This window comes from Halichondria panicea, chromosome 12, assembly GCF_963675165.1.
Source record: "Halichondria panicea chromosome 12, odHalPani1.1, whole genome shotgun sequence".
Classification (NCBI taxonomy): Eukaryota; Metazoa; Porifera; class Demospongiae; order Suberitida; family Halichondriidae; genus Halichondria; species Halichondria panicea.
The window spans coordinates 3,950,264-3,965,548 of record NC_087388.1 but is presented as its reverse complement, the minus strand read 5'-3'; the positions used below and the strand labels follow the sequence as shown (position 1 = coordinate 3,965,548).

Here is a 15,285-nt window from a genome sequence, read left to right as displayed (position 1 = left end):
AAATGACCTCACTGCAGGTATTGTTATAAAAGTATAGTGTGGGCAATAATCAGTATAGCATGCTTACCAGTAATCCTAAATTCATTCTTTCGTGAATGACGATTCAAAATTTTCACGGTATTTCTGTAAGTGCAAACAAAGACAATGCAAAACTTCAAATACTCCTCTAACAGTATATTAGCAGAATATATTCAACTAGCCCTTTTTAGAGATGAAAAAAGGAGACAAAAAACACTCCTGAAATACTTTATTTAGTATGAAAGTTTCACTTGTATCATTCAAAAAGTAATACTTACACAAAGCACTAGGACCCAAGTATACAGTTTGACACAAGTACAAACTGCAAATCAGCTTTACATATGTGCTAGAGGGAGACATAATTTTGACTATCACCTTACCCTACAAAACTGGCCTATTATTCTGCTTCAACTCTACTGAAGTGAGTTTCTAACTTACCAGGTATGATGAATACAGTTAAGCCACGGACATCTGGCCTAACCCAGAAGTCTAAGTTACACTCTAACAACGTCTGCAAGAACTGAGTCAGAGAAAATCTTTGTTACAATCCCGCCAGAACGTGATTACGTAACAAGACAAGGAGTGTTTCAACGGATATCATTGAAATTGTCGTTCGTTTCCAATCCCTCCCTTTTCTATCTATGATTCGACTGGCTAGCTGCAAGAATGAGAAGAGAGCTGCAAGGCTCTGCTGCACGCGCTGACTTGCAGCCATTAATTTCAGACTTGAACTTTTGGCATCAATCGTTTTTAATAACTTTTTCTGCAGCAAGAACGAATGCTAGATATATAGGGCTGCAACCCGTCTCCCTTTTTGGAGGCAGGCCACGCCCATCTATGCTACTTGGTGCTGCCATCATCAGCTCGTCGACAATGACACTATAACCTGTTTAATACGAGAAATTTAATATGTATAGATCTACACGTATTTTGAATGTCTACTTCTCTGTACAGGAGCAATGGCTACTATCCAGCTATCCCAACATTGCTCCTCTTGGCTATACTAACGGACGAGACTGGACAGTTTGAGGTAAGGGTTTAACCGTGTTTAATATTGTCCTATACTTACAGGACTGGAGTATGACCTGCTCGTTCGAGCATTGCTGGGTAGCTCAGAGGCATCAAGAGAATCTACGTTTTCTCAAGCAAAGTTTAACTGAGTTACGAGTTGGGGCCTAGAATCAGAGAAGTCCAGCAGCCTGCTAAATCGTTTTGAAACAAAATTTGAAGGCATTCAATCATCTTGAAGTTGCCCTGGGTCACTGTAATCGTGCTGCAGCACAACTGGCAACTCCCCAGGCCCTTGTGAAGCAGCTCCCTATGTGCATCTTTTGTGTACCACTCTGTGCATTTTCTGTGTACAAATTTCGATTATTAAATATTTTTGCCGACCACAAACACAATGAAAATTTAACGCATGCGCAAACAATCCGCTGCCTTGGATGTCCACGTTATTTCACCTCTCCAGCAAACCCTCATTCATGAAGCTGCCTTCTCCCCTGGACACGCCCTAGAAGTTGGAGTTAGGCGCAAACTCACCACCCATCTACAGGCCTGCCGCTCCATAGGTGTAAACTTCATTCCCATTGTGGCAGAAACACTAGGAGGTCTAGGCGAAGAAGCAATCAACATCATAGGTGCCATCGGAAATGCCATCGACCAGAGATTAACCATGACACATTCCACATCCTCCACCAAGAAGCATCTGTTTCATCGCCTGGCCATTGCACTTTGGAGAGGAAATGCCTGCCTGTGGCTTCATCGCCAACAAACTTTACCTCCTTCAGCGGATGGTATCCGCTAAACTGTATGCCCCCCCCCCCCTCTTATCTTTTAGTCTGTTTGCTTTTGTACATTTGTATTGTTTTGGAATACATGCAAAAAAAAAAAACTAGTACCAGGCCTAGTTGTTCGCCTAATCGTTATAAAAGCGAAAATAGCTATACTATAGCTAGCCTCGATCCTAGGCCGAGCTATAGCCTATAGCCTTTCTCTTTGCGACCTGGAATCGAGGCTAGGCTACTAGTCTACGTCTCGCGAGACTAGGATTCTGCATGCAGTAAAATTAAAAGTGTTCATCATGATAATTATAATCAATGTGTGTATAAAAGCTAGCTATCAGTAGTAGGCCCTGATAAATTATGCTCGTAGGTGTCTCAAGAATAATTGGCATCAATGTCCATCTTTGGTAAAGATCATTATATTAATTTTGATCCTACTACCAAGACGTTTCACTTTGATATAGAAAGTTAAAAAATGTGTATAATTCACATCCTATAAATAGATCTAGATCTACTTATAATAAGAGAAACAGTGTTGCAGATATAATTATCTGTAATAGATCTGACATATCTTAATTTCTAGTCTAGATATATCGTCAATAGATCAATTCTCGGGCTATGGATTCTTCGGTCAAGCACCAGCACTACTTCGAGCCTAACCGTGAGATCACCCCTCAGTCAAAGAAACCCAAACTCTCTCCAGTGCTCGTGGCTGTGTTGATATTAACCTGTGTAGCTCTGCTCATTACAGCTGTGCTGGCCATTAGTATTGGTGTGGGAATCTCTACCACACAGCAGCAACAGGTCTCTGGACTTCAAAATGTGTTCATATCTAATAACAAGCTTGAAGGGGAGTATTATGGTGCCCAAGGTGGTATTCATTTCCAGAGTACAGTGAACGACACCCACTTTTACTACATAGTGAGCACGGCAGATGGCGAGTTGATTGTAATGATGGTGCATCCGAGGGAATCACCCATGATCATGATGGAAGTGAATAGCACAGCCTTTCTTTTGATGAAAAATGAACAGGCTTCTAATGATGAATACGTTATTCCCGAAAGCAACATAGACACAATGGAATCCATTATGATGGGTTATGAGAATATGACCACTGAAATCCTTGAAAAGATGGACAATAAGACAGTTGCCAAAAAATCCCATGATTCTCTGAAAAACCTTTCAATGAGTCCGCAAGCAAAACTGATTATCAAAGCTGCCCTGGCCCTAGGTAATACTGGAATTAAAGGAGAGGACTCTCAAGCTGTAATGAAGTTCTATGTGTTTGCTCTAAAGCTATCGAATGCAAGAGCTAGTGTAGAGACTGCTCCAACAATGCCTAGTTATTCAAGTAAGAGTAGTAATCTGCGACAGAGAAGGACTGTGAATTGTCCGGCAAATGACGCTCAATGTGGAGCAGGGCAGTGCCCTTATTCCAAATACGACAATGATTGCCATGGGATGTGTGGCCTAGGTTGCGATTGTTGGAGTTTTGTGTGTGGTGATTGCTGCGTTCACAACTTCTGTGAGTCACACGATGAGTGTTGTTTCCAAGTAGGTTTTTTCACCTTTACTTGTTTTAGTGTTGCTTTTGAAATATTTTGGAGTAACTGCTACGATATATTTGAATGTTATTAACGTTGTGTGTTTTTACACACTACTATACATTGCTGGAACTGTATCAAATAGTGATTATTGTACTGGTGTGACATGCATAATTGTATTAGCTACCTGTGCCATGCATGGGTTCACTCGTTTTGTGCTGACTCATTAATTTTTTATCAAGAAGTTTATAATGACTGTTGTTGACAAAGGACTGTATGCTAACACCATGAATGTCATTAGCATGCAGTATACCTCCTCTGGTGCACAATGTAAGTACACATGTGCATGTGATGCAGTGAATTCTATATTACATACTATGCCTAAGTATAATTATATAAAGGTTGTAAGTGTGGAGACTCCATATGGGGTTTAACCTTCCCTAAGACACTAACCTGTCATACACATGCAGGGACAGGACCGGAGTCATGCTCGATATAATTATATATATATATATATATGCAGTCACGCAGAGTATTAATTCAGTCATGTATGACTCATAAACTATTACTGTACTGTACATGCATGCATGCATGCATGTAGTCTAATACTGCATGGTCCTCTATACATGTATATCAAAATAAATCATGCATAAATTATAGTGTTATTTTGTTTTCATAAAGTGAGTGAAGGGGAACATTAAAATAATGCTGTATATATAAATTTAAAAAGCACATATGAAATTAAATCAAGGGGCCATCTATACAACTTGAAAGTCACCAACATCGTGTATTTAATTTGGGAACTGTGTCTGTGTACCTGTAAAAAAAAAAGTGTGCAGTATTATAGCTGGTGGTGAAGAGGATCATTCGACGAGGTAGGGTCGTTTTTAAGCCACGGTTATTTTCTGAAATGCGACCAACTCGCTATCCCGGCCAAACTGCACTGTCTCAAGGATGGCCGGATTAACGAGAGTCTACTGTATAGCAATAATTATAAGGTTGCACATGCGCACATATTTAAAGTGTGCGGACTGTTTCTATAAATACATCATTATTGGTTCCACATGCAATGGTGCAAAAAGTTGGACAATACACACATTTGTGTATTGTCCCATTTCAGAGTCAAATTCCTTAATTGTTGTAGATTATTACGTAATATGTACATAACATAATAATACAATTGAATGATAAAAAGTGAGCAAAATTAATAAGTTTGGATAATAATTAGACCTCATAACTTAATGTATATGTAACAACTCTGAAACAAATAATACATGCGTAACATAAATTATACTGGCAATGTAGTTAAAATACTACTAGATTAATAGCATTTGTAACATTATAGAGGAATTCCAATTCATTGCTTTAAAATAATTAGCAATGACTCACACGTACATTAATTTAGTTTGGGTGATTTTCTCAATGTTTAATGAACCTGATTCAAATCGTAATTTCCTGACCTTTTGAAGGACATGCATGTAGTCTCTCGTCACCAATACAGGACAGTTAGTGAAGTACATAAAAGTATAAGTATGTAACAAAAGTCAGCATAAAAGTCTACAGACAAATCATCAGTAATCAGTCACGGTGACTGCCGTTGAAAATTGATACTCTTAAAATAATTAAGGCATAATGATTATGATTATAGGCTTAATTATACTATAATTGGTATATACGTAGGATATTGTATATAACAGATCGTCACATACAGCATCAATATAAATACATACATCAATCAGAGTAAATAATTATAAACATCAATCAGTCTGCAGGAAATTGAAAAACTAACTAGAGTTGACAAATTATTGTATTATTTGGTACAGTATACACATTAAAATTATCCGTAGTATATACCTGATATAAGAAAAGCACACTGACAATTAGAACGTCACCAAATGCATACCGAACAACTCGACTCCACCAGAGTAACACATAAACGTTTGGATGACTAACTGTCACTGCTCTAATTGTTAGATCGAAATCACAAAGTCCAAGAGTAGAGCAATTCGAGTTACTGCAAGATCTAGCTTAATCATTCGTAGTGCTTTAGAAGTGAACAGAGATAAAGTGATGGTAGTGATGAAAACAATTTTATAGTAATTATCGAGAAAAGAGTCGTCTATAACCTCGTTATCCGATCGACAACTGGTCACACTCACCATGCAACTGGAGGTTCTATAAACAGAACTAGAGTAATGGCTTGCATCGCTTATATATAATTTTTTTATGTGCATTGATATTATAGATCCAGCAGAACTCAGAATTCCGATTCAGTACCAATTAAACTGATCCAGTAATTTAATCCTGGCCCAGTTCAGTGTGTCAATGGAGGGGAAATTAAGTGTTTGATAAAAGTTGGAAAATTTGTTTAATGATTGTCAGTAAGTCCATAAGAAACCTAGGAAGCGTTACAGCCACATTAAGCTAAAAATGTAGTTGCCTATTTAGCTCTGCCCTGATTCGTTGGTACTAATAATGTGTTAGTAAGAGCATAATTATATAGGTATATGAATGACTATACCGTATATAGCAGGTTATTTTCGTATGGTGAAAATTTTCGTGTTTTTCATTGTAGAGCATCATACTTATCTACCACAATAGGTTCAATGTCACTATCCTGAACTGCACGAATATTAATTTGGCAGTTCATACAAAAATTGCACCAATGCACACATTGTCAAGGTAATTTAACAAGGGTGTAACACAGTCTCTTCCAGGTTTCCCTTAATTCCATGTTTATTACACGGTCACGTAGCCTCAAGGTATGATTTGGTTAGGGGTCGTTGTTCACGCTCAATGCACCGTACTTTAATATGGAACCTTATTAGCACATTACGTTACTACCTTAATTTTGATGTTGTTGATGTTGATATCATACTCTTTTTTTAAATAATTCTCATTGCTCCACTTTCTCCCTTTGTTGTTGTGTGAGCCTCTGGGGGCCACGTATATATCACCTTTTTCCTCACTTTATTCTATTGCCAGTTGATGTTTGCTTCAGAATTTGGTTAAGCTACACTGTGAAGTCAATTTATCTGTAACTATAGTTACTGTTGCCTATATAGCTAGGATCGGAGCCTGTCTCTAGATAATTTGTCTAGCCTGTCTAGAATCCTTCTACACCAAGATAAGAGCTCAACAGTCGTCGTGATGTAAAACACAAAATATGAGAATCTTCGTGTTATGCAATGATTATAATGGCAACTCGGCATCGGGCTTGCATTGTGCTTGTAAAACACTCGGTCTCATGCTATTATATATACATACAGTCCAATATACCAACCAGCTAAGTATAATTATATGATGATTGTAAAAATTAGCTATGAATACTATGGTGTGTTTTTAGTGCCAAAATTATAACTCGTCATGCAAACGGTATGAATCGTCATAATTATATACAAGCAGTCAGAACCAGCAATACATTCTCTCCCCTTACAGCCACTCTGAAGACAACCCTTTTAGCACCAGAACCAGCTCTGTTATAGAGTTAGTGTAGAGACTGGTCCATATAGTTATTCAAGTAATCTGCGACAGAGAAGGACTGTGAATTGTCCGGCAAATGACGCTCAATGTGGGGCAGATCGAGCAGTCCCCCTATCAAAAATACAACAATGATTGCTTTGGGATGTGTGGTGGAGGCTATTGTTGGAGTTTTGTGTGTGGTGATTGCTGCGTTCACAACTTCTGTGAGACACACGACGAGTGTTGTGCACAAGCAGGTTTTTTCATCTTTACTTGTTTAGTGTTGCTTTTGAGAATAACTGCTACGATACAGCTAATGTAAAAACATACTTGTACTAGCTGGTGTGACATGCGTAATTGTATTATTTAGCTACCTGTGCATGCATGGGTTCACTTATTTCTCTCGTTTTGTACTGACTCACCAAGAAGTTTTTTTTTGACATAGGACTGTATATGAACACCACGAATGTCATTAGCAGTACTGCATCTGCACAGTGTAAGTATACACATGTGTGATGCAGTGACTTCAATTTCAATGAGTATAATTATGTATAATTATGCCTATAATAATAATAAAGCCAAGTTTCTCATACATGCATGGGACTGGAGTCTAGTCATGCTCATAAATTATAAGCAGTCATGCAGAGTATTAATTCAGTCATGATGACTCATAAATTAATACTGTATACTGTACATTCATGTGGTCTAATACTGGTCCTCAATCGATCTACTGTCCGTAACACGCGTAATAAAGTAGACTCTCGCTATATTCCGGCTCTCTGAAGTAGGTCAACGTACCTCGATACACTGGCCATGCATTTGGTTGGCACGGATTGTAACGTTTACTGCACAAAACTCCTCCTGAAATGAAGCCACTCGCTATTCCGTTATTTTCGTTATTAATTACACTGGCCGGGCCAGTACTGGCTGCCCCAAACATAAATTATGTTTACTACGGCCGGATATGACGTTTTGGGTGTGGTTTAGCAAAATTAACAGAGTCAAGAACAGCAAAATTAGTCATTAGATTCAAGGTAGGGTCGTTTTTAAGCCGCGACTATTTTCTAAAATGCAACCAACTTGCTATTCCGGACAAGCTGCCCTAGCTCTCTCAAAGGTGGCCCGATTAATGAGAGTCTACTGTATATATCAATTATAAGGTTGCACATGCGCAATTAGTGTGCGGACTGTCCATACAATAATTGTACAATGGTGCAAGGTGGAAACATGTATAAATTATGATCCCACTTCAGCCAAATTCCTTCGTTTGTAAATAAATGTACAAAACACATAATAAAAAGTGAATGATTTTAGTTTTTATACCGCATAACTTAATGTATAAAGCTTCTCCTTGCCAAATACGACTCTGAAACAAAAATAATACATGCATGTAACATAAATTATACTGGCAATGTAGTTATTAGTAGTTATTGAAGCACAAACGTTTTACTGGTATATTTGTAAACATGAATTCCAATTTGAAACAATGTATGTACGCAACGACTCACACGTACATTAATTTAGTTTGGGTGATGTTATCGATGTTTGATGAACATGATTCAAATCGTAATTTCTTGTCCTTTTGAAGGACATGTTACAGTTGGTAGTCTGTCATCACCAATACAACCTATGCAAAATACAGGACAGTTGGTGAAGTACACAGAAGTATAATTATGTAACAAAATAATGTCAGTATAAAACACATAGTCACGGTGACCGCCGTTGAAAACTGATACTCCTAAAAATGATTAAGGCAGATTGATTACACTATTATTGATATAATGTATACTAGGATATTATATGATAGATCGTCACATAATTATACACATTAGTGTTATTATAAACATCAGTCAGTCTGCAGGAAATTGACACACTAAACTAGAGTTGGCTTATTTAGTACAGTACATAGATCTACTTTAATATACCTGATATAAGAAAAGTACACTGACTATTAGAACATCACCAAATGCATGCCAAACAACTCGACCCCACTAGAATAACACATATAAGCATTTGGATGATGAACTGTCACTGCTCTAATTATTATGATCGCAATCACAATAGCGGTGCCAAATCCGAGAGCAATTCGAGTTACTGCAAGATCTAGCTTGATCATTCGTGGTGCTTTAGAAGTGAACAGAGATAAAGCGATGGTAGTAATGAAAACAATTTTATAGTAATTATCGAGAAAAGAGGAAAATACGTTGTCTATAACCACATTTTCCGATCGACAACTGGTCACACTCACTAACTGGAGGTTCTATGAACAGAAATTATAGAATTATAGCAATGTATGGTCATTACACTTATGATACGAAACACTAGTGCATGTACAGTCATGCATGCATGTATATATGTATAAAAAAAAAAGTCATAGTGATTGAGGCCACATGGCAGCTGGCTCTGACATTAATTTTTATTCGGCCACTAATTCCCTTAGTAAGACAGGTACTTTTCATGTTTGAGCATGTATATAAGTGACTCAATAAGACACAATAATTATTAATCAGGCAGTAATTCCATCAAAAATGCATCGTACATACGTATAAATACAAATCATAAAACTATAGTGTGCATGGGGATATAACGCACTGCACACAAACTTATACCGCATTACTTGGGATGAGCACAGACATGAAGTGATAAGAGCACAGACATGAAGTGATAAAAAGAGACAGCATTCCAGACTATTAAGCATTCCAGACTATTAAGACTAATACCATTGGTATCGTTAAGGCAAAGGCAGACATAAACAGATACTTATCTTCAAGACGTTTACGCTGTAAAAAAAACAAGGCACATTACGTAACTGGCAACCTGAGAGCTGTTTCCACTAGAATGATACGAGGACGGCAGGGTTTCATCCAGGATTTTAAGTTTGGGGGGAAGTTTGAAAAGGAACTGCGCGCTAGCGCGAAAATTTTTAGGCCACGCCCACTTCCTGTCACCACACCCTCCATAATAATTATAGGCTATAATTATTAATTTTTATTGTTTGTTGTTGGTGCCTATTAGCGATGTACTCCTGCCAATGTGCATTGACAGGCAACTCCATGTAACTTGGTAATGCTGGTTTGAAATTGTAGACCGTATCTCACTATAGAAACCACATGTACTAATTATATACAAAAGCAATGGATAGATTTGTGGTAAGACTAGGTGATGACCAATCATCCTCTAGCAAAGCTACATGTAGCAAAAGACCGTACGTGTCTAGATAATGTTGGGTATAGTACCCCTCTCTCTCTTCCTCTCTTCTCCTATTTCCCCTCTCTTTTGGGGGGGAAGCTGAGCATTCTGGGGGGGATCTCTCTCTCTCTCTCTCTCCCTCTCTCTCTCTCTCTCTCTCTCCCTCTCTCTCCCTCTATTTGGGGGGGGGGGGGGGGGGAGATGAGCATTCTGGGGGGGAAACTTCCCTCCGCCCCCCCACTAGATGAAACCCTGACTGGTAGGCTTCACATACCTACAAACATTATGAATAAGTAAAGTATGTGCACATAATTATTATAAAAGTCTTCATTTTCAGAACATGAAAAGCTGTATGTATACAGGCTGGCATTTTATAACTATTATATAGCCTTGGGTAGTCTCGCAAGAATGTTAACCTTGCTCAGAGCTACATGCATGTACGTACATGTGTACATGTATAAACATATTAACTACAAGCAGGAGTGAAATGCACTTCTGCTACAAGGTATAGACTAAAAGTGGACACGAAGCTACACCAAAGTCTGGTAACAATTCACAATAATACATAATTATCGATTCAACTTCTATACTTGTTCTCCCTCCACACTAGACTGAAGACAATGAGAAAGATGATGTATACCTCACACAGTACAGACCACACCTCCACACAGACCAGTGCCGGCTCTGGTACCTCACTGGTCAGTAGGTAGTTACTAATGGGAGGGGAATTCCGACCTGGAAAAGAGAATAGGAGAAACAAAGTCTGTGAGTGGTTACTTAATACGTGGGCATGAGTGCCACATGCAGTTTATGGGACATGCACGTACAGAAGGTATTGCAGTTGCTTACTCAATAATAATTATGCATGTACAGTAGACTTTCGTTAATCCTGTCACCCTTGGGACAGTCCAGCTTGGCCGGAATACGGAGGTGGCTATATGAAAATAGCCACAGCTAAATAGCGGTCCCCACCTCGAATCTAATGACTAATTTGCGGTTCTGTCTCGAAGATAATGCTCTCAATTTAAGTGTAATCTGCCAAACCACACCCAAAATGTTGTATCCGGCCATAATAAACGTATATTAAAAATCTAGTTTGGGGCAGCCAGAACCGGCCGGTATACAAAATAAGGGAATAGCGAGTGGCCACATTATTACAGGGCTAGTTTTGTGTAGTAAAGATCAAGCTAGCAATCCGTGCCCAAACGAAACGACCGGTATATCGAGGTAACCGTACTTCAGATTAGCGAGAATCTACTGTACTGACATTTTGTGGTTAATAAAAATTTACACAACATGCAAAATATTCTTTTAGGACATCCATGTATAGTTGTCAAGGACCCAATAAGGACCCAATTAAGCATTGAATTTATTTCACAATGCTCGTATTATCGAGCATCTACAGTGGATTCCCCATACATTTACATATAGACATCACCTTTCCAGAAAAAATTATGTGGACAGGCACTGATTGTCTGAAAGTCCAGTCCAGCTTCCTGAGCACACGTCTGGTTACATAGATCGTTGATTCTATATTGTCTTGTTGATCCTGAGGTATGGTTGAGTTGATTGGCCAGTAAGCAGCCATCGGACAGTGCATGCCATCTGCATGTATAATTATACAATCACAATGTACATGACATGAAAGCTACAATCCGGTAAAACTTTGACTGCATGCCCACACAGAATCAAAAAAAGTAAGTTATTTTGTAATCGTTAGGGAGCCCATTTACTGGTATATCAGTTCTAACACATAAATGCATGTCTATCCTAAAAGTGTATACAGCTACAATTCACTCACTGACAAATTGAGAGATCAACACCTGTCCATAAGACGAGAGAAGAATGGATCGTGGAATAGTGGTCTCTGGACCCGCTGAACAATTAACAGTGATATTCTAACAAAACTGAAACTCTTCTCGCAATAGGAGATCAGTCCGCAATGTTTTACAAAGTTCACATGCCTGTACAGTGTATACGTGCAGGAAATGGTCAGGGTAACTACTCAGGTTAACTTAAGGACTAACTCCAAAATGAAGAAATAGTCATTCTTATCCTTGAGATCCTCTCGTAGAATCTCACCTATACGAGGAATCACAACATTATAGAGCTATGTTAGTTAAACACAATCCCTGACCTGTCAGGAGAGCGTCGTTGTTAATGTTTCCGCTTCAGATCCATCACCAGGAGAGGCTTGTTGATTGTATCCTCACACCTCTCCCATTGCTGCTCCATCCACTGGAAGCTAATCAGGTACCTACATGTATACAGTTAGAGAAGTTGCTTTTAACTTGATATTATTTTAACAATCCTAAAGTATAAGCTTACTTACCACATATCTCATTCCTTTAGATGCTGCCTTAGAGCAGTCTTAATCTCCACCTTTTGAAACACCTATTATATAATATACTATACAACTCTTGCAGTGACTGGTGCATTTTGTCTGCAGTTGGTCTGGGAGCAGGTTTGTCATGGAGACAGCGGACAATGAGAGGATACATGCAGTGGTCTGTGGTCATCTGTTGAATAGCCCTTCTTCTTTTCATTAACTCGATCTTTCCCTCTTCACTGAGCTTTAGAGCTTGCTGATTGTAGGGTACATCATGTAGAGCAGGAACTTGGCCAATGAACGTGTGGATAATGAGAGTACCGAAGGAGAAAATGTCCAGCTTGACAGTGTACTGCGGATTCTCGTCTCTTGCTTCGGGGGACATGTCGTATACGTTTCCAGGAGCTTTCGTTAGCAGCCTCGACAATGCGTCACGATCCACGTCTCTGGATACTCCCAAGTCTCCTATTTTGGCCGCCAGGTCATCAGTGAGCAGGATGTTGGGAGCAGTGAGGTCACGGTGTATGGGGGGAGGGGTCAGCGAGTGGAGATATTGAAGACACTTTGACACATCCCACAAAATATGAATTCTCTCAGCGATGGGTGTTTGAGGGTGGGATTGAACAAAAGCAGCTACGTCAGTGTGCAGACGCTCCATGATCAGACTAAGATCGTTCTTGTCTCGACCGTAGTGGATTCCAATAAATGTTACAACGTTCGGATGCTCCAAACCATTTAGAATACGAAACTCATTGCGGGAACTTTTCAATAATGGAATCTCTCTGGTCCACTGGATAGTAGTCGCCAGCTTTGAGCAAGATGCTGTGGAGCTTCTTGGCAATACATTCTCTCCCCTCCACAGTCACTCTGTAGACAACCCCGTAAGCACAGAACCAGCTCTGTTGTCCTCCAGGTCAAGGCCTTCTACCAGCACCACTAGCTCATCCAAGTCTTTAGAGTGCAGCGAAAACTCGGGCCACGCCCAACTAGATCGATCGATCGAGGGAAGGTTCTTTGGACTGCGCATGCGCATTAATAATTGTTGTGCTGGCATTCCAGATCCTCCCCCAAGACAATACACTAATAAGATCTAGATTAAAAGTGTCTATAATCTAGATCTAAATGGATTCTTCTTCGGTCAAGTACCAGCACTTTGAGCCTAACCGTGAGGTCACCCTTCAGTCAAAGAAACCCAAACTCTCTCCAGTGCTCGTGGCTGTGTTGATATTAACCTGTGTAGCTCTGCTCATTACAGCTGTGCTGGCCATTAGTATTGGTGTGGGAATCTCTACCACACAGCAGCAACAAGTCTCTGGACTTCAAAATGTGTTCGTATCGAATAACAAGCTTGAAGGGGAGTATTATGGTGCCCAAGGTGGTATTCATTTCCAGAGTACAGTGAACGGCACCCACTTTTACTACATAGTGAGCACGGCAGATGGTGAGTTGATTATAATGATGGTGCATCCGAGGGAATCACCCATGATCATGATGGAAGTGAATAGCACAGCCTTTCTTTTGATGAAAAATGAACAGGGTCCTAATGACGAATACGTTATTCCCGAAAGCAGCATGGGCACAATGGAATCCATTATGATGGGTTACGAGAATATGACCACTGAAATGCTTGAAAAGATGGACAATAAGACAGTTGCCAAAAAATCCCATGATTCTTTGAAAAACCTTTCAATGAGTCCGCAAGCACAACTGATTATCGAAGCTGCCCTGGCCCTAGGTGATACTGGAATTAAAGGAGAGGACTCTCAAGCTGTAATGAAGTTCTATGTGTTCGCTCTAAAGCTATCGAATGGAAGAGTTGGTGTAGACACTACTCCAACAGTGCCTAGTTATTCAAGTAAGAGTAGTAATCTGCGACAGAGAAGGACTGTGAATTGTCCAAATGGCGCTCAATGTGGAGCAGGGCAGTGCCCCTATCGAAAATACGACAATAATTGCTTTGGGATGTGTGGCCCAGGTTGCACTTGTTGGAGTATAGTGTGTGGTGATTGCTGCGTTCACAACTTCTGTGAGACACACGACCAGTGTTGTGCAGATAGCGGTTTTTTCACCTTTACTTGCTGGAGTGTTGGTTTCACAGTATTTTTTAATAGCTGCTCCGATACTTTTACTTGTTAACAGTATTTTATCAACTACATTGCTGAGACTTTCAAAATAACAGCTACTAGGCTACTTACTAGCTGACCTTGCATGGATAAATTGTTTCCCTCTTTTTTACTGGCTCATTAATTTTTTATAGAGATGTTATTTTATGTTGTTGACAAAGGACATGTATGTGAACACCATGAATGTCATTAGCAGTACTGCATCTGCACAACGAAGTAGACATGTGATGCAGTGAATTCAATTATAATTAAACCTCGACTAAATACTACATACAATAACATGTAGCCTATTATACAAAAGCTATGTACGCATTCTATATGGGTAGCCTCGCCTCGTTCCCAGTCCGAGTTATCTCTAAAAATAACACTAGGTCATTTAGAGAAAATCGGCTTGCCATGCAGGAACGAGTATATAGGGTTTAATAAGGTCACTCAACTTAGACTTTAGTTTCCCATCCTGAGCGTGTGCTATTCATGCAGCCTACCACAATGTGACATTATTGACCTTTGTACTTCTATTCCATTATTTACCTTCATGTGTTACTATTATGTACACGCTAATATAAAACGCATTGAATCTCATTAAAAAAAGTGTTCTTATCTTAATTTTGAGTCATCTATAATTTATATACTGGCTCCTCAAAATTCAAACTTCAAACTCTATTGTATAATTGTGATGCATGTCATTACATGCACTGTTAATAATCACATGCTGTACATGCATGCCCACACATTTATAATGTGCCTGAATAAACAACGAAGAAATTTGACTCCATTGCGCAATAGAGCCAAATTCCTTGCACATACTACTATACATTGGTGCATGTGCTTTACCAGAG

General features: G+C 39.3%; 3 protein-coding genes and 1 long non-coding RNA gene across 4 annotated transcripts; 2 read left to right on the top strand and 2 right to left on the bottom strand.

Annotated features, from left to right (window-relative positions):
• Nucleotides 1–2,207: 2,207 nt before the first annotated feature.
• On the top strand, nt 2,208–3,599 carry LOC135345773 (uncharacterized). The gene has a single exon (XM_064543215.1). It carries the CDS (start codon nt 2,418–2,420, stop codon nt 3,435–3,437), a length of 1,020 nt encoding a protein of 339 aa, XP_064399285.1. The 5' UTR covers nt 2,208–2,417; the 3' UTR covers nt 3,438–3,599.
• Nucleotides 3,600–8,007: 4,408 nt separating this feature from the next.
• Nucleotides 8,008–9,454, bottom strand: LOC135345771 (uncharacterized). Its single transcript, XR_010397888.1, has 3 exons — nt 9,415–9,454; nt 8,320–8,432; nt 8,008–8,171 (listed from the first exon to the last, which is right to left on the bottom strand). It is a non-coding gene; the product is annotated as an uncharacterized LOC135345771 (long non-coding RNA).
• Nucleotides 9,455–12,151: 2,697 nt separating this feature from the next.
• LOC135345488 (uncharacterized) lies at nt 12,152–12,981 on the bottom strand. The gene is made up of 2 exons (XM_064542905.1): nt 12,410–12,981; nt 12,152–12,251 (listed from the first exon to the last, which is right to left on the bottom strand). The coding sequence occupies exons 1-2, from the start codon at nt 12,979–12,981 to the stop codon at nt 12,152–12,154; spliced, it is 672 nt and encodes a 223-aa protein (XP_064398975.1).
• Nucleotides 12,982–13,365: 384 nt separating this feature from the next.
• LOC135345767 (uncharacterized) lies at nt 13,366–14,626 on the top strand. Its single transcript, XM_064543209.1, has one exon. It carries the CDS (start codon nt 13,446–13,448, stop codon nt 14,457–14,459), a length of 1,014 nt encoding a protein of 337 aa, XP_064399279.1. The 5' UTR covers nt 13,366–13,445; the 3' UTR covers nt 14,460–14,626.
• Nucleotides 14,627–15,285: the final 659 nt, after the last annotated feature.

Excerpts from the sequence above, each read along its gene's own strand:
- LOC135345488 (XM_064542905.1), bottom strand. The coding sequence starts at position 12,981 with ATGGAGCGTCTGCACACTGACGTAGCTGCTTTTGTTCAATCCCACCCT. Across the intron at positions 12,252-12,409 it reads CACCAGTCACTGCAAGAGTT|GTACCTGATTAGCTTCCAGT; the intron begins GTATAGTATATT and ends GTATACATGTAG.
- LOC135345773 (XM_064543215.1), top strand. The coding sequence starts at position 2,418 with ATGGATTCTTCGGTCAAGCACCAGCACTACTTCGAGCCTAACCGTGAG.
- LOC135345767 (XM_064543209.1), top strand. The coding sequence starts at position 13,446 with ATGGATTCTTCTTCGGTCAAGTACCAGCACTTTGAGCCTAACCGTGAG.